The following is a 19,519-nucleotide window of genomic DNA, read 5'->3' as shown; positions in this document are numbered from 1 at the left end:
AAAGGGCTAATGTAGACAATTTTTCAACATGGAACGTTCTGGAAAAGCAAAAATAAAAGTTTACTTAGTTACTGTTTACTTAGTTACTATTAGCTTTGAAAATTATATGCTATAATTCAATGGGTGTGATGTTGTATTATTTTATTATATTTTAATAGAATTTGTCTATGTGATTCATACCATATAAAAACATCGAGAGAACTTGATAATATTAACGGAAGAGGGAATTGAAATGGGCTTGCTTTCAGAGTAATATAAAATAATGTTTATGCACACAAACACAGTGCTTCATGAGAAGATCAATATGAAAACGTTTAGCGGTTATTCGTTTATGATAAATTAACGATGCTGCTACGTAGAAAGACGAGTTTTATTAAACAAAACTGAGATATTAAAAACATTGACTGAGATTACCTAGTTCGTTAGTTCGTTGGGTTTTTCTTTCAGTGCGAAAACTCTTTAAGGTGTAAATACGGCAGTGTGGGGCCACAAGAGGCCAATTTGAAATCACTCTCATTGTAAGATTGCCATATTTTGTTTTGCGAGAGAGATGGTTTAGACATCTCATTGGAGTATTCCTTGTCCGAAATCACACACACAAAAAAAAAACACTATCAATATTCCAAACACAAACTGAACTTTGGTTGGCGAGTTAGAAGTTTTCTGTAAACACCTCAATTCGCTAGCTTTCAATGTCATCGCAGAAGAGTCCTTCAGTTTGATTTTATCTCAAAGAAACGGACATGCTGTTAATCACGCCCTTTAAAATTCTAATCATGCTGTTCCTTTAGGTCAAACATCGACTGTATGATTGATTGGATTTCGGACTATGAACCTAACGCTCATGAAAAAAGTGATGAAAACGAGGCAAAAAACTCAACTAAAAACGATGAAAGACGAGAAATGAACACAGAAAAAAATAATATACTTAACAAGCAAGATCCAACAGACGCAATATAGTTGTTTTACGTTTTGGGATAACTTCTCTTTTATCATTCTGTACACGTTGGAAACATCTTTATTCGAAGTACCACAAAATACTTCACTATCTACAGTTGCTCATTTCCTACATCTGTCAATGCAGCATAAACGTTGCTAGGTGTTTAAAAGCTTTGGGCTCGGTACCACAGGCACAGGGATTTTCGACGTTTCGGTATGATATAGATCATCGTCTTCTATTCTGATTTTTCAAGATACCAACTGAGCATTCGAGCACTGTCAAATTTAACGTTATAACACCCCCACAACTGAAAGGGCGAGCACGTTTGGTGTGATGGGGATTCGAACCCGCGACCCTCATATTGCGAGTCGAGTATCTTAACCACCTGGTCATGCCTGACCCCTCCTGAATCAGAAGAAATTATTACGGTTGCAGATAAATCAAGATCCAATAACGGAAGTAATATTTCTAATCACTCAAAACACAAGTTATAACAGAATACATGAAAGTTATGTACAATGTACTTTATCTGTATTTGTAGGAAATTAGTGATAATTTAAAGTTTCGCGTTAAATATATGACGTCTCATCCATTTTTGCAACAAAAACAAACGAACAAGCAAACCATTCTTCGTTTTGTAACTGTGGGTGCGTTATTGGAGTGAAGGTTAAATCACATTACTCAATTACACAAGAATAAGATTACTTTCTATAGTCTGAACTATCACTCCATAATTATTGATGACGAGAAACCCACTCGAAATAAAAATGTTTTTCAGAACGGCTTCAGGTTAAGTTTGTTCTTAACCTGAAGACGACCTAGGAAGGTCGAAACGTTGTTCTCTCCTCATCAGTAAAACTGCTAATATCCATACCAGCCGTTCTGAGATACATTATCAGTCCATAGGTTGTGACGTTATGTACAAATAGCCCTTACTGTAGCTTCGCGAAAATTGTAAAACAAAACAATATATATTTCATACTGCCTTTACGTCTGCGATTCTAAAATAAAGAGTTTCACGATATATTTTTAATGTTGTTAATCGTATATAAGCGGGAAGAACATGAGACGTTACAGAGTAAACTCCTCAATACACTTAGTCATCTCTAAGGCTTTTAACTCCTGTTTTACAACACAAACAAATTTCTTTGGCCGTCATAATTGAAACTACATAGTTTTCAATATTTTAGGGAGTCAACTTTGTCATTAATATACTAGTAAATTTTTTACTCTAAATTCTTTTTTTACTGTTATCGAAAACCTTCACTGACCTTTAACCTCGGCAGTCGTGTGATTTTCTTAAGCAAAGCCTTCACGGAAGTTTGGCTCTCAAAACTTACGAAACTATTTTTCTAAAGTAAGAGACAAGAACCCTTCAATGGTTTAAGAATGGTTAAATTGAAATAACTACTGTTAAGATGTTAGAGGGAATTTGATTGGTTTATACAACACTTCATCACAGCGAAATATAAAGTTACAAAAATAACTCAGAAATTCCATTTGTACATTATTTCTAACATCCAGTTGAATTCTCAAAGCTAAGAGTTTTTCTTTTTATAGTTGTGATTGATAATAAGGTATAGGGGTTGAAGAAACGATAGTCTAGTTGTAGTGATATAGCTATCAAACATTTTGTATCAGAGGTGAGAAAAGTCAGAATAATAACGGTGGAAAGTAAGAAGGTCAATAATGTAAACAAGTAATTAGACCTATCAGTTTGGTTTCAATTTCGTCCAAAGCTACACCAGGGCTATCTGTGCTAGCAATCTCTAATTTAGCAGTGTAAGACTAGAGGGAAGGCAGCTAGTCATCACCACCCACCGCCAACTCTTCGGCTACTCCTTTACCAACGAATAGTGGAATTGACCGTCACATTATAATGCCCCCACGACTGAAATGGCGAACATGTTTGGTGTGACTGGGATTCGAACCCGCGACCCTCAGATTACGAGTCGAGTGCCTTAAACACATGGCCAAGACCTATCAGATGCAATAACATTCCAGTTATTTAATCAAAGCTATAGAAACTTTACAAATCAGAACTTTGTCTGATAAGATAGTGGATATTGTTTACAAATCAGAACTTTGTCTGATAAGATAGTGGACATTGTTTACAATACTGCTGAAGGGGAAGAGAACAAAATTAAATTTCATCACAAAAACCAATAAGAGAAATTCTATTAACACCGTCTTAAGGATGTGTCATACAATATGATATTGTAGTGCAAAGATGTGAAACGTCTTATTTTAAAATATGAGAATTAGTAAATGTTTTCAACCAAACCAGCCCCTAGCGGCACGTCTTCTGACTTAAAAACACTAAAATGTGGATTTTAATATCCGTTGTGGGCAGAGCACAGATGACTCCTTGTGTAGCTTTGTGCTTAACTTCAAACAAAACAGAAAATTAGCAACACGGAAAAAAAAGAAATTCATATTAAATGATGTAAATGGGGCAGAATTACTTATTTGGAGATAATTTTTTAACGTTTTTATTTTTCACATTGTTGTCACATGTGATTATCAGTATCTTAAGTTAATTAATTAAACCAAAAACAGATTTTCCTACATTATTTCTTTAAACGTTTTTGTGGATTCTGATGTGGTATTTATTTTTATCATTGGAATTTTGCAAAGCGAAAAAATAAAACTACCTCTCATGATTAGTGTTCTGTAATAACTTAGTGATTTTTACGTTACCCAGGAAATCTCTAGAAACTCCATCACTGCCATCTGTAACGATTAGGTTGGGATACGAGAAAGACAGTGCAGATATTGGTGCGATTTTTATACACAGGAACATTAATGAGAAATATTAAGCCTCACCTTGTCCTCTACGATTTCTGGCACAGCATTATCGTCTTGTTCTGACATAATGAAGGCGTTTAGCTTCTATTTCCTCCGAGTGTAACAATGTAAATACGCTCACAATCCGTCTACGACTGAAAGACGCCTGATTATCGTGAACCGCGTTTAACACTCCGTGGGAGAGAAAAATCTGAGGCGCCGATGCTTGCGCCATCTGTTGATTACCTATAGATAATTTAACTGCCAATAATATGTATAGTATGTTGAATAACGTTCTCGCACCACTAAAGCAATTAAAACAAGTAAGAAAGAAGTAATAATAAAACAAAACCAACAAGTTCTCGCTTTCAGATCACAGAATCAGAATTAAAAAGAAAACATAAGGGTCATTTCTGCCTAATTTATTAATGTCATCCAAGGTAACCTACATACGCTCCTTGAATAGGTTTGCTTCATGTTATGTTTATCTTTTATAAATGAAAAAAAAAATCGATTTTATAATTATCAAGCTACTAACGAACAGGGAATTCTGTGGTTAAGTGATACATCAAATACTGTGTATGGTATCTATGTATTTTTGTAAGAACATCTAACACCCTCTTTATACATTTCATACATTGTAAGTTGTATGTTACAATAAAGTTACTTTATTTATTATATATGTACATATGCTTGTCTCATGCCTACAAATTTTATACTATATCATAAGTTCTCTGTTATCACAAGTAGACTGTAGAAACTTCACAGTGTCTTATTATATTTTTATTATCACACGTCACTTATAATAATATTCATACTGTGTTGTGATATGTATACTGATGCATGGATTTCCCACAAAACAAAGTGTAGGTTCCGCCTGAAAAGAGGCCTGACATGTATCATAATACATGTTATGGGTTCATAACAGAGAAGGATTCAACATACACAAATTTTACGGAGTGTTAAAGAGTGTGGCCATATTCCCACTCAAGGAGAACAAACCTCTGCAATAATAATATCCATGATCATTGTAGTAATATTTTTCTTGCATACTGCTCTGTGGTGCACTCTGTTACATGGATTTCCTACAGAGCAAGGTGTCAGGTCAGCTTAATTGGACGTCTGTTGTATATTATATTACTGAGTGTGAACCTATTGCTTTGTGAAATTTGACTGAGTTTGTCAAAAGAGGGAGTCAGCAGGGGAGATTATTTAAAAAAAAACAACTTTAATAACTCAAATCGAAATACGAACATAATACAATGAAATAAAACAAGAATCAAGTTTTGTTGTGGTTGTATGGACACTCAATGGAGAGAGGGCGCTGTGGAGGGTTTGGTTTGTTTGAATTTCGCGCAAAGCTACACGAGGGTTATCTGCGCTAGCCGTCCCTAATTTAACAGTGTAAGACTAGAGGGAAGGCAGCTAGTTATCACCACCCACTGCCAACCCTTGGGCTACTCTTTTACCAACGAATAGTGGGATTGACCGAAACATTATAACGCCCTCACGGCTGAAATGGACAAGCAGGTTTGGTGTGATAGGGGATTCGAATCCGCGACCGTCAGATTACAAGTCGAGTGCCTTAACCACCTGGCCATGCCAGGCCATTGTAGAGAGAACCTTTTTATAGTTCTTTCTCACGAGTCTTCTATAAGCCCTTCCCACCAGAAACTACAAGATATTAAAAAAAAGTTAAATTACAAAATATAAATTACATCACATGCTGTTTTTAAACAAAATTAAAGAAAAATCCGACAAAATCTAAAAACCACAAAGTATTTTAAAGACCGCACCTAAAATATCGATCTCGTCTTATGAAAAGTTTAGTGAAAATCTGCCTAAAATGGGGAACCTTAACTTTTATTTCCAAAAATAATAATATTAACAAAAATAGGTGTCAAACCATTCACGCAGGAAACCCCATGGGTCACAGTTTTGTGACAGAAAGACAGTTCTCTGCTTCAGGACATCACAACTGAACTCACAGCAGTCTTTCATGAAATAGAATCGTGATTAAAGGTCAGCTAGTATATTCTAGTTCCTTGTGCAGCTGAACAAAAGGAAAATGTATTCGTATGTTTGAGTGGCTCTTTGCATCCAAATTCGGCTGAAGAAAAAATAACACAAAATCACCAAAAGTTTTGAAATATTTACATACTAACTAAGGAGAGGAGTAACTGATGACTGGCAGTGTTATGTACCACGTTATTTAATACAGGTTTCGTTATCACAGATACCCGTCAAACCTTCAAATTGTTTTATACACGTTCCATTATCGTAAAGCAGTGGTGAACTCCTTACATGTGTTCTGTTATGACATTCCATTTAACCTACTCATTGTCTTTCCCGTGTCTTATTACCACGTTTCTGTAAAACATTACCACAAATTACTTGTGTAAGTTCCCAGCTCTTGTAGTTGTTTTGTTATTAAGCGTCGTTTGTAATATCTTCACATTGTTTTACACATGTGTGATATTGATGTCCACTGATATCCAACGTAAGAGTTAAAAGTATCTGGAAAATTCTGGTCAACAAATGTTGCGCAAAAATTAACTCAAATTACAATTGCAAAGAAAATTCACGAACGTGAATTAATAACTGAAACATAAAAAAATTAATATAATTGTATAACATTTCAATTACTGGCCTTAAGTTTTACTGATTCGCATGTTGTATTTCAGAAGTTTCAGTGCACTGATGTGGTGCGTTAGTATCGTTATATATTATCGATCTGTGCATACTGACGCACCGGCTTGTCGGCGCAAATGAAAGACGTGACGCCATGATCGCGTCGCTTAGCAATTACGTAAAAATTTGGTTTACGACTAATTTCCAATCACTGGACAATTCAACGCCACCGTGGAAAACATTTATGGATGGAGAAATGTGTCATAGCTTTTCCAAAGATAAATATTTGTATAATAGGGATAATAAAATATCTAGAGTCAAAGAACATACTTTAATAAGAAGGTTGTTTGGTTTGTTTTGAATTTCGCGCAAAGCTACGCAAGGCTATCTGCGCTAGTCGTCCCTAATTTACCAGTGTAAGACAAGAGTAAAGGCAGCTAGTTATCACCCCTCACCGTCAACTCTTGGGCTACTCTTTTACCAACGAATAGTGCGATTGACCGTGACATTATTACGCCCCCACGGTTAAAAGGGCGAGCATGTTGGGTGTGACAAGTATTCGAGCCTGCGACTCTTAGATTACGAGTCGAGGGCTCCCTAACTACCTGGCCATGCCGGGCCTCAATAAGGAGGACTTCACAAAAATAATAAAAAAAATTAACGGATTCCAGGGACCGACCTGTTATAGAACAACGTCTTTATTTCTTGATGACAACAAACCCACTTGAAATAAAAATGTATCTCAGAACGGCTGGAGGCCCGGCATGGCCAGGTGGGTTGAGGCATTCAACTCGTAATCCGAGTGTAGTGGTTCGAATCCCTGTCGCACCAAACATGCTCGCCTTGGGGGCGTTATAATGTGACGTTCAATTCCACTATTCGTTGGTAAAAGAGCAGCCTAAGAGTTGGCAGTGGGTGGTGATGACTAGCTGCCTTACCTCTATTCTTACACTGCTAAATTAAGGAAGGCTAGCGCAGATAGCCCTCGTGTAACTTTGCGCGAAATCCAAAAAACAAACAAACAGAACGGCTGGTATAGGTATTAAAACTTTTACCAAAATAAAGTAGAGAAGAACGTTTCGACCTTTTTAGGTCATCTTCAGGTTAAGATAGAGATAGTTTGAAAGTGACCGTTGCGGCACACATGTCATAGGGTCGAGAGTATAAACGGGTACCAAATTGTAGGGTGCGTTGCAGGTGGATGTCAGGTCATTAATTAATGTAGGTATAAAGGTATTCTTTTATATTGGTTTAACTTTGATTTCAGTTGCTGTATAAGTAGGGCTTCTTTGATTTTACGTATGCTTATATTTGTTTCCCTACTTAATATCTGGGTGTTTTCTATGGTTATGTTGTGTTTATTTAATTTACAGTCTTCAAAAACGTATGAAGGTGTTTTTCTGTGTTCTTTTACAACATTTTCATTTAAAAAGTGAAGGCTATGTTTTGGAAAGAAAACATACAGATTCACAGTTATTGTGATAAAGCTAGACATATCTTCTGCAACAAAAGAATAGACGAGGAGTAAATAGAGGCTCATAAACCAGAAGTTCATTATATTTCAGCCACACATCAAAACCAACAGCTGGTTTAGGTTTACATGGCAGAAGGAACAGAATCGCTCACTTCTGCAGCTTAGTACAATTAACCTGTGTAAATTTGGCTTGTTTTAATGTTGTTTTAAAATATAACAATTTTTCTCTCTTTTTGTTTTGTAGGAAAATATGTTTAAAAATTTTACGTATGAGTTACCATTGAAGACAGGGTGAATCCATTGTTGTTTCATTATTTAGTCTTAATGTATTATCTGAAACGTTCATAAATTCACATATAGTGGAGGAATTATATTTCCTTACAGTAGAAAGTGGTACCAGTGTGAAATACAGAATGAATCGCTAGATTGCTGGAAGGACTATTAATAAACTACGTTATTTATAGTTAGATTGTAGTTCAGCGATAATATAAATAATTTATAGTTTTTTTTTGTATTGAACACAAATAATTTTTTTTGTAGATTTATTTTGGTAAAATAAGTTTTTGTTTTCTACAAGTCAAAATTTTTTGAATTCACCTTAATGTTGAAGAAAAGTAGTTTTTGGGTTTGATTTTTACTCAACGAACACACGTAAATTAGAGTAACTCAGTAATAAATATGTATGTATGTTACTTACACCTCAAATTAATAATTTATTATTTACATGGATTAGTTACTCTCAGGTTTCTGCCATAACTGACCACTTTTGTAGTTTTTCTAAACACACGTGACATTTTTATATTAAGGTGATTGCTTTACATCCCTCCAGTGGAACGGTGAAATGTCTGCATACTTATAAATATACAAAACAGATTTCGTTACTCCTGGTGGACAAAACAGAAATAACTCATATTATATATTTATATTTAATTACAACCTAAATTATTATTCGTACAACTGAGTCAGACGATACTGATATTCTCATAATTTTCAGGAGAAATAAAACTATTTTCAATTTTAACGTGGAAATTACTTTGCACTTGGAGTGTTTAACATTTTGGACTCTTTATGTTTATGGAGAAACTTTTAGTGAAAATGCTTTGTTAAAAATTTTGATTTTTTTTTCTACAAGTGGCTCTTAATAATTACTAGAAGCTTGCAAAACTTCGTGAAGAAGCAAAAAAACATAATTATATTCTATAAAAAAACAACAAACTGTTGAATTGTCACCAATTGCTTAGAATATATCTTGACAAGTGATTCCTTGACAAAATATGTGGATAGTATAGTCTGTGAGGTTAGTGAGGAGAAAAGAATCAGAGTATGTTACTCAGGAGTACAGGTGGAGGATATATCTAATAGAGTGGGAGGCAAAATAAAGGAAACTAGCAGAAATACAGTTTTCGTGGTGCATATTGGCAAAGGTGGATCAAGGGAGCTAATTAATTAGTACAATGGCTTCATAAAGTCGTTTAAGGAAAAATATAATAATTTTGTTAGGAATACTGCCCAGACTGAGCTATTAGAACGAAATTGTAAGTAGGTCACTAGGTCTAAATGCTGGGCTTAAGTTAGTATGTAAGGATGAGCAGATAGGTTGGTTGGACTTTGGGATCAGTTCAGCGGAAGTATAATGCTTTTTGGAATGGATTATTTACATTTAAATGTTAGAGAGGCTGGCTTATTTGTTGTAGCTATTAACTCAGGTGTGAGGGAAGTTTCAATCTTACTGGGCAATGGTAAGAGTCAGGAAAACTATATGTAAAAAGAATAGGAGACAGAAAAAAAGTTTAATATAGGAAATGAGTATAGTAGTTATAAGGGTAGGCGTAGTTTTTACTATTGTAATGTCAGGAGTATAAGGTATAAAATAGATGACTTTAGAACATTGGTAGGAATGGGAGATTTTGATACAATGGGAATAACTGAAACGTAGTTAAACACAGATTATGTTGATGATAAAAATTTATTTTAAATACAGGGTACAGATTGTTTAATAAGGATATAGTACCAAAGAGAGAGTTATAAATGGCTTTATACGTAAAATGTCAGTTACATCTTTTTGAACTTAAGGCTATCAAAGATAACAGCAAGAAGGTTGAACCCATTACGGTTTTTATTAGTGGATTTATAGGGAAAAGGCTTTCAGTGGGAATTTGTCTCAGGCCACCAGATGATGTTGATGAAATTAGTGACAAACTTTACAGAAGAGTAATATTTCAGCTGTTAACGAAGTCATAATGATGGAAAATTGTAATTTCAGATATAGATTGGGAAATTCTAGAGTCAAATCACGAGAGAAAAAGGTTTTTAGAAGTTGTTCAAGATGGCTTACTAGGAGGTACGCACTAGAAACAATGATACTTTAGATTTATTGTTAATTTTAAATATAGAAATGATTGAGAAGTTTCAAACTGTGGAACACCTGGGTGCAACTGATCATTGCTTCATTAGGTTCAATGTTTTGCTCCACATGAAGATAAGGAATAATGATATTTTGGAAACAAGTTACAAAAAGCAAATGTTGAAGGATGCGACAAGAATTACCTGTTGTGAATTGGCAGCTGAGTTACTTGGAGAACTGATCACGTGTGGAAAATTTATAAATATTCAAGGTAAATATATTCTCTATAGAAAGAGAAGGGTAGCTGTAAATAAAAACAAAACAGATTTAGGTACAAAGAATATGAGATAAAACTAATGAAAAACATAACAAATTTAAATTGACTGGTATGACAGAAGACTTAGAAGGTTTTAGAAGAGGAAGAACACTGGTGAAATGGATAATTAGGACACTAAAAAGGATGTGTGACAACAGGTTGAGTGAAAATGTAAAATTTAACAGTAAAAATTTATCTAAATGCAATAAGGGTAAACAAAATGTTAGAATGGGGGCTAGGACCTTGAGGGATGATAAAAGGAGACTAATATTTGATGAATATGAGATGATTGCGGTATTAAATTTTATTTTCTTACGATTTTTAATAATAATGACTTAATCAGTATTCCACATTTTGAACAGTTGATAAATGGAAACAAAAGCTCTGTATTAATTCTGAGCTGGTTAATGAAAAAAGGGAAGTTTGAAGAACGATATGGACAAGTAAATATTTTCTCAAGGATTTTGAAGGTAGTTAAAGATTGACTATGTGAGCCAATTCTCACTATTTTTTGTCAGTCCTTGGATAAGAAGGATTAGAAATTAACTAATGTAATTCTTTCTTTCAAAGAAGGTGATAGAAATTGTCCCAGTTATTATAGATCTTTAATCATGCATAAATTATGAAAAAACGTTCAGAAAGCCTTGTAAAAGACGATTCGTAGAGCCATTTAATAAATTTTAGAATTTATTAGAATTGGATAGTCAATATGGTTTCACTAGGGAAAAATCTTGCTACATAAATCTTTCGAAATTATTTTAAAAGTTGCTGTTTATGTAGTTGGGGTTAATAGGTACATATGTCGTGTATGTTGATTTTCAAGAAGCAGTCGACAAGGTGCCACATAAAAGGCTTATAAACATATCTCTATAAATGTTGGAGAATAACTTATCAAATTGGATAAAAGAGTGACTGAATTGAAGAAAGCAGAGAGTTGGTATAAATGGAGTTCAGTCAAACTAGGTTAATGTCATGCGTGAGGTACCTCATGGTTGAAACTTAGGACTTTTGCTCCTTTTGATTCAAATAATCAATAAATTACTTATATTTGTTTACAATATTTAGGTTATGAGTGTTGCTGCCTGTGAGAAGGACTTATATTATTTAGTGAGTTTGGTAAACAAATAGAAAATGGGTTTTCATTTTAATAAGCACAAGGTAATGCATGTGGGTTATCATAATTTAGGTGGAAATAATATTAACAATGTTATGAAAAAAAGGGATCTTGGTGTAGTGGTTGAAAATCAGTCTCTTAAGCCATTCAGCAGTGTGCTGTTGCTAGAGGGAGGACAATTAGGATTTTTGGTTGCATGATATTTACAGAAATCCTGATCTTAAGTCTAAAAATGTTATGATTTTATTGTATATATCACTAATTTAGCCAATTTAGAGTATAGTGTTCAATCTTGGGCTCCTTACCTTACGAAAGGCATTGAGTTATTGAAAAAGGTTCACAAGAGAGCTGCTAGAATGGTGCCTGCAATGGATAAGTTAAGATCTCTGAAATTATTTTCTCTTGAAAAAAACGAATTAGAGTGGATCTGATCGAGGTGTTTAAGATGGTTAAGGGAATTGATGATGTTGAAGCATCAAAACTTTCATACTTAATGGTGAAGATGTTAAAACTAGGAGTCAAAAATATAAAAGTTGGCAGGGTAGAGGTCATCTTCAACTAAGATAGTTTTTCTTAATAGGGCGTTTGGCCTCTATATCTTGTGATGGCTATAAATTTAAGTGAGCTTAAGAAAATGTTTGATAACTATTTGAATGATAAGATCTAGTTTTAAATGTTTTATATTTAATAGTCTTAGTTTAGTTTAGAGGATTGGACAGCTTACTTACATAGACCAATATGTCCCTTGTTGTCCTTAAACATTATGTTGTGTTCAGTCTTCGTGATTTTCTATTTGTACACGCGAGCTGTTAGCAGTCCCCAGAAAACAAAATCCACAATAGTCAATTACGGGAATCTTGGGGACCATTTATGGTAACTACGCCTGCCAGCACAGTGTTCTGGGAAGGTGTCATTCAACCAAACACGAACTTCTGTGCTGCAAATTACCTGTGGTTCCAGACTTCTAGGACACCTTAAGTTACTTTCAAAAAGTAGACTTAATTGTTCTTTGTTGTTTAGAAAAATTCTGTTATTTAAAGTTAATATTGTATGATTTCTATGGTGTTTTGTAACAAGGTTTTGATAATAGTTTTATAAATGATTACCTGAAAATAACTGATTCGTAATAGAGTCGAAAAGTTACAATTTAAATGAAGTAATTACCATACATCTTCAAAATATTTTTTAACTTTACAACATTAGAAGCAACAAAACGAACGATAAGTAGGTAACACCTCAAAAGAAATTAAGAGAAACTTGAAAAAAGTAATTAATATTATTTATCCTCACACTTCATGACTAAATTGTGTGTTTAAATCTGGAAGTTTGTTTGTTGTTAAGAGCAAAACGTAAGTGTGCCGTCTATTGAGCAATAATATTACTACAATTTCTGAAAATATTTCAAATCCATCATAAAACATGCATTCGTTATCTTTGGGCACAGTTAACGAAACGAATATTCACATGTTAATACTTAACTTTTTAACTGTTTCATATTTCAGAACCTTCGTTATCTTTACGTATTTTAATAACATAATGTTTAACAATTATTTAAAAAATATTAGGAAATGGCATTAATCAGAAGAATATCGCAGTATCAATTTGGTAATAATATTAGGGGACAAAACGTACGTATTAAATTACATAAAAACCAGTTTGTTATATATTGTTAATAATTAGAGGTACGAAAACTAATATAATAATGACTTTGTAGCTTAATAAGTAATTACATCAAGGAAGCCGATATCAAATTTAGATTTTATCGAACACATTTTATTAAATAACTAATAAACTGCTAAAAAAAATAATTAAAGAAACAAGTACGTTTTATTATATAATTTATCTGTGTTCCAAATGTGATAATAGTTTTATTTTTTGAGGTAATTTGCCTCATTTTAGTTACATCTGTATCCATTTTTTAGTGTGTGATGAACGGTAAAACATGGAGAAATAAAATTTTCAAAAATGACTAATATCACCAAAACTGATATTCCGTATGAAACAATACTTTAAACAGTTTACATGCGTTTATTCGAGAAATGTTTGAAACATTCAATATCTAGTGTGACCTCCACGGGCTGTGAGTGTGCCTGACACCGATTTGGCACACTTCGAATCTGTCTATCAATGTTATCTTGGGGTATGACAGCCCACTCGTTTACCAGGGCTTTCCGGAGTTCCTGTACATTCTGAGGAGGGTACTGGTGTTCACTAACACGCCTCGACAACATATCCCAACAATGTTCAATCGGATTTAAATCTGGAGATCTGGCGGGCGACTCAAAAGTCTCTGTTCCTTCCTCGTCAAGGAAGTCCATACACAGTTTGGCGACGTGGGTTCGCGCGTTAAACTGCATGAGAATAAACCCATCGCCGATTTCACCGGCAAAAGGCCTGAAAATTGGTTCCAGAATTTCGTCTCTATATCGTTGTGCGTTCAGAGCACCCCTGTCGAGTATGAGTAAGTCCGTGCAGCTAGCTACACAAGAATATGCCTGCCCAGACCATATGGCTGCACGGTGGCGTGCTGTCAGAATAACGCCTCTTGCAGACCGTCTGGCGCTAAGGCGTCCTTCATGCGGTCGATTGCGAACTGTTTCGATCGGCACACGGGTTCCAGTCGAATGCTGAAGGTCATTTCGCAGTGACCGAGCCGTATCTAACCTGTCCCACAGAGCAGTAGTCACGTGGTAGCGGTCCTCTGTGGCTGTTGTGCAGCGATGACGGATCTTCTGCCATAAGAGTTCGTCTCCTGGTAGCGTTGCCAAAGGCGACTGATGACACTTGTTGACACATTGACGGGCTGTGCCACCCTCCTTTGGATCTGGCCATCCACCAGCATCTGAGTCGTCCTGGTTACCTCGTTCTTTGTCAGATGGCGCCTCACTGCTTGGGTACACAAGATGAAAGTACACAGTGACGAAACGAGCTGTAAAAGATCCACGTTGGTGTTTGTTTCGAGAATTAATGAAGAATGCATAGTTTCACGTAACAGCCTTATATAGGGAACTTTGAGTTGTATTCTCCATGAGTGAGGTGAGTTTCGTTTGAGTTGCTTCAAAATTCACTCGCAAGCTTAAAAAATACACTTGTAGACGAACGGATGTTTTTCATACATAAATTTAGTTATGACAAAAATATTCTGAAATATGTACTTATTCCTTTAAATTTTTTGAGCAGTATATATTGATTAATAATTAAATAATCATTTCGATGCTCATCAATTGAATTACTATCGAATTATTTAAATTTTACGAGGTACTTGTTTGTAAACTTGTTTTAGGAAACAACGAGTCATAAGTTTGAAATGGTGAATAAAACTTTGGGTCAACTGTACCTATTTTGGGATTAAGGGCCGTTTCGAGGGCTAAAGCTACCAATAAATATTTGTAGTAGTATACTCATTAAATGATTATTTGAACAAAACTGAGGTACCAACAGCATTATGAGTGCACTGGTTGTTGATAATATTATATTTGGTAAATGAGCTAAAACAAAGGTAAATTGGAAGCCTTACTGGAAAACACGAACAAAGAATCATGGAACATTTCATCGTTATGTCCCACGTACTCCAACAGCAGCAACTAAACTAATGATATGTTGTGAATAAAATATCCACAAAAGAAAAATATTCATTGTATTCTAATTCTGGGATAAAATGGAAGAAGTATATGAGTTTTGAAACATTTCACCACAGAACTAAAATAACCAAAGCAAGACTATCATTTAACGAAAATTTTTTCTAAGTTGTGTTTATTTGTTATTAAGCACTAAAATACACAGTGAGTTATATGTTAGTAATTAAAAAACAACAACCAAAAAACAGTCGTTTTTGAAAAATGTAATTAATGAAGAGAATTAAAATCTTTTTTCCTTACATCTACTAGTTCTGTAAATCCTTTACAAGTATGCATTTAGTTTACAAACATTACAGAACTGTCGTAAAAGTGTTTTGGTTTTTAAAGAAGTATTATACAATGTAGTTTAGTGCTAATAAAATAACAAAACTCCCAAGTAAAGTAACTGCATATATAAATCTAGTTTATTTCAACAAGCTCTACAGTTTAAAATCAACTGTAGATAATAAAATGGGAGTGCAAACAATTATTTTTCAAATTGGTAATAACATCAAAATAAGTACTGATCGATTACGTATGTTTGTGGATCTCTTATCACAATGGTAAATGATCTGATAAACTATACAAAATACGTGATTCGGATCGTACTGTTAAAGGGGAGGACTAAAGTTACAAATAAATATATATGCAGTATGATACTGACTAATAATTATTTTAATACGTTATTAGAACATTAGGGGCATCATAATCTGTTGCATTATAATCATTATTGTTTGTTAACATTTTGTATATAGATTAAAAAGACAAAAAAATAAATTCACATAAAATTCCACCGACACGTAACTCTGTAACATTACATCTGTTTCACGTGAAATGACTTTGAATCAGAGTTATCTCACCCTAATATACACCACTTTACACGTGAGTGTAAAAAAGGGAGAAATACACCAACCTGGCGGCTAGAGTATTGCTAACGAATAAACAAAAATCACCATGTTCTTGATATTCCCACAACGTTATTGGTAAGAATTCACGAGTCAGTTTTACGTAATTATGTTTAATACTGAAGTCTTGTTACACACAGCTTGCCATGTTAGTAACTTATTTACGTTGTTTTTGTTGGATATATAACAAAATAACACAAACGTTTCTCGTATGCCATCTAGAAACCTGATAGCTGCACGTAAACACCAGGGGGCGTGAGTTTTCATACCGTGTTTTAGTTTTTCTGCAACTCGTATATTACTTGATGGGGATAAAATATATAGGTAACTTACAAACAAGGGGTTCCCTTTGGGATTTGTATATATTACCTAGAGTTAAAGTGCTATGACATTTTGTATGGAAATATCTTCTAATTGTTAAGGACACTAGAAAACTTGGTTATATCGAATTTATTCTCACTCAAGGAAAATGCTACTTACTCTAGCAATCAGTTTTAAACTATTATGATAGAGAAGATGGATGACTTGTATGTTAACACTTAACAGAGTAAATAGCTACTAGTGTAACAACTCCAACACTAACAATCAGTTACCGCACTTGCTACACAATACGTACCTCTACATATGGAGAAATGGGTGCTATACAGAAATATTTGCATGTTACAAATGTTAATTTCACTAAACACGTATTACAAAGGCAATACTTTATGAACTACATTAGAATCACAAAAAGCATATTGTAATTACCTATTTAAGATAATAATTAATCATGCTATTCTGTAAACACAGCTATTAGTAATAATAATGTGGGTACTTACACAGAGATAGTAATGTTATTATATAAGTACTAGTGTTAGAACAATATTATAAGAGCCTTTTTAAGATTATAGTACTAATACTATAATATTGTAATGAGTTTTACAGAGATCATGAATTTATTTGTAAGATAACAATACTACAATACAGTTATGAACACTGTTATAGAGACAATAACACTATTTTACAATTATCAGTACATAAGTATTATCACAAGAACTGTTAGAAAGATAGTAAGGTTATTATACAACCATTTTTGTAACAACACTGGTGTGAAAACTGTTACAGTAGCACTATTTTACAATTGTCAGTATTATCACAAGGACTGTTAGAAAGATAGTAAGGTTATTATACAACCATTATTATAACAATACTGGTGTGAACACTGTTACAGAGACAGTAACACTATTTTACAATTATCAGTACATAATTATTATAACAAGGACTGTTAGAAAGATAGTAAGGTTATTATACAACCATTATTATAACAACACTAGTGTGAAAACTGTTACAGAGACAGTAACACTATTTTACAATTATCAGTACATAAGTATTATCACAAGGACTTATAAAGATAGTAAGGTTATTACACAACCATTATTATAATAACACTGGTGTGAAAACTGTTACAGAGACAGTAATACTATTTAACAATTGTCAGTATTATCAAAAGGACTGTTAGAAAGATAGTAAGGTTATTATACAACCATTATTATAACAATACTGGTGTGAACACTGTTACAGAGACAGTAACACTATTTTACAATTATCAGTACATAATTATTATAACAAGGACTGTTAGAAAGATAGTAAGGTTATTATACAACCATTATTATAATAACACTGGTGTGAAAACTGTTACAGAGACAGTAACACTATTTTACAATTGTTAGTATTATCACAAGGACTTATAAAGATAGTAAGGTTATTACACAACCATTATTATAACAACACTAGTGTGAAAACTGTTACAGAGACAGTAACACTATTTTACACTTATCAGTACATAAGTATTATCACAAGGACTGTTAGAAAGATAGTAAGGTTATTATACAACCATTATTATAATAACACTGGTGTGAAAACTGTTACAGAGACAGTAACACTATTTTACAATTGTCAGTATTATCAAAAGGACTGTTAGAAAGATAGTAAGGTTATTATACAACCATTATTATAACAATACTAGTGTGAACACTGTTAGATTACAATACTGTTTTACATATATTAGTATACAAACAGTGTAATGCTATTCTAAAACTTCCATTGTTTGGAATTTGATATCACCATAAGTAAAAAATTCAAAGAATATTACACTTCATTAACCTCACAGTAGGAAACTGAGGTAAATGTCCACAGTATTTTTCAGGTGAATTCTGAAAATAGTTACTAAAATAGTGTAGTTCTGATTCATGTTAATAACTGTGCAAAAATACCAAGATACTGATGAAAAGCTTTTAATATAAATCATTAAATATTTAGAATGAAAACAACCCTGAAGGTACTGAGTAAAATAATGAATAAAAAAGTGAATCATATAAATATAAGACAATACATTAATAATGAAATTTACATTTGAGTGTCAGAATAATATAAAAATCAATACCTATTCAGCAACTGAGCCCAAAATTCTTGTTGGATAATAAATAGTGTGCCAAAGTTTCTTTTTATACATTGTCAAAAGGCTTGAGTAATATGCACAGAAAACAATATTGTAAAACATGTTTTGCTTTGTAAATGACAAACTAGTTCTGCAAAAGCCTGGATTTTTAATATATCTATATTACATATCATGTTGGCTTTTTAAATTAGAAGTGTATTGAGAATTTTATTTAACTTTAGTGTATGTCAGACTTCAATTATGTGTTGCCTGTCATAACTGACTCTCTGTTACGGATATTTCGTCTACGAAGTTACTGCTGGAACTCATCGAGATTTTAGTCTGTTGATGATGGTGTGTCAGATGATCATGAGTTTCACCCTTAGGTTCAACTGGAGAAGTTCCTTCATCACATTCATCAATAGTGCCACACACCAGATGAGAACAGGAGGAGAATAAGGGTGATGACGACCTGTGCAGAGTTTGACTGTTCATTAGTGACGTCAAAGGTCTGTCATTTAAAGCAACAGTCACTTGATCACAGGAATAATTGTCCTGGGTTAAATTGATGCAACTAGTGGTCTTTAGGTCTGCAGGATCATAACTGAAATTCAAAGGTTCAGAGCTATTGCAAACATGGGACTTATGAAGATTTTCTCCTGCCCAACTAGCTCGTTGACCAATAGATCTTAATTTTGGTCTTGCTAGTGGACTCAGATTGGTTCGACAGCTTGAGCTGTTCTGTGAACCTTCAAACATTCCATCTGGGCAGTGACTGTTAGAATTCCAGTTTTGATTAACATTTGATGAACAAGATGTAGATATTCTACGTGATAACAAAGGTGAACTGACGTGTTTCACGACAACATGGTCAATTGGAGGTTTTCTCTTCTAGAGAAAAAAATAAATTCTAACTTGATATATACTATTAAATTCATAATCTGGGTGAGAAAAACAAATACTATACAAGAATAC

General features: G+C 33.7%; 2 protein-coding genes across 5 annotated transcripts in view; both read right to left on the bottom strand.

The window, feature by feature from the left end:
* LOC143257519 (uncharacterized protein ZK1073.1-like) overlaps positions 1-3,916 on the bottom strand; it is an 85,830-nt gene extending 81,914 nt beyond the window's left edge. The window contains exons 1-2 of one of the 2 annotated variants that reach the window (XM_076516291.1): positions 3,767-3,906; positions 2,212-2,292 (exon numbers count right to left, since the gene is read on the bottom strand). In XM_076516291.1, coding sequence (XP_076372406.1) covers positions 2,212-2,292; positions 3,767-3,814 — 129 coding nt within the window. In that variant the 5' untranslated portion in view covers positions 3,815-3,906. Of the gene's footprint in view, positions 1-2,211; positions 2,293-3,766 lie in introns of both variants that reach the window. The other variant, XM_076516292.1, reaches the window with a different exon arrangement.
* An 11,717-nt stretch (positions 3,917-15,633) lies between these two features.
* Positions 15,634-19,519, bottom strand: part of LOC143257518 (protein FAM184A-like) — a 104,848-nt gene continuing 100,962 nt past the window's right edge. For 2 of the 3 annotated variants that reach the window (XM_076516289.1, XM_076516290.1), the window contains one exon: positions 15,634-19,435. In XM_076516289.1, the coding sequence (XP_076372404.1) occupies positions 18,818-19,435 (618 nt within the window). In that variant the 3' untranslated portion in view covers positions 15,634-18,817. The remainder of the gene's footprint in view (positions 19,436-19,519) is intronic. The other variant, XR_013031895.1, reaches the window with a different exon arrangement.

This window comes from Tachypleus tridentatus, chromosome 7, assembly GCF_004210375.1.
Source record: "Tachypleus tridentatus isolate NWPU-2018 chromosome 7, ASM421037v1, whole genome shotgun sequence".
Classification (NCBI taxonomy): Eukaryota; Metazoa; Arthropoda; class Merostomata; order Xiphosura; family Limulidae; genus Tachypleus; species Tachypleus tridentatus.
This window is presented reverse-complemented; position numbering and strand designations above follow the sequence as displayed.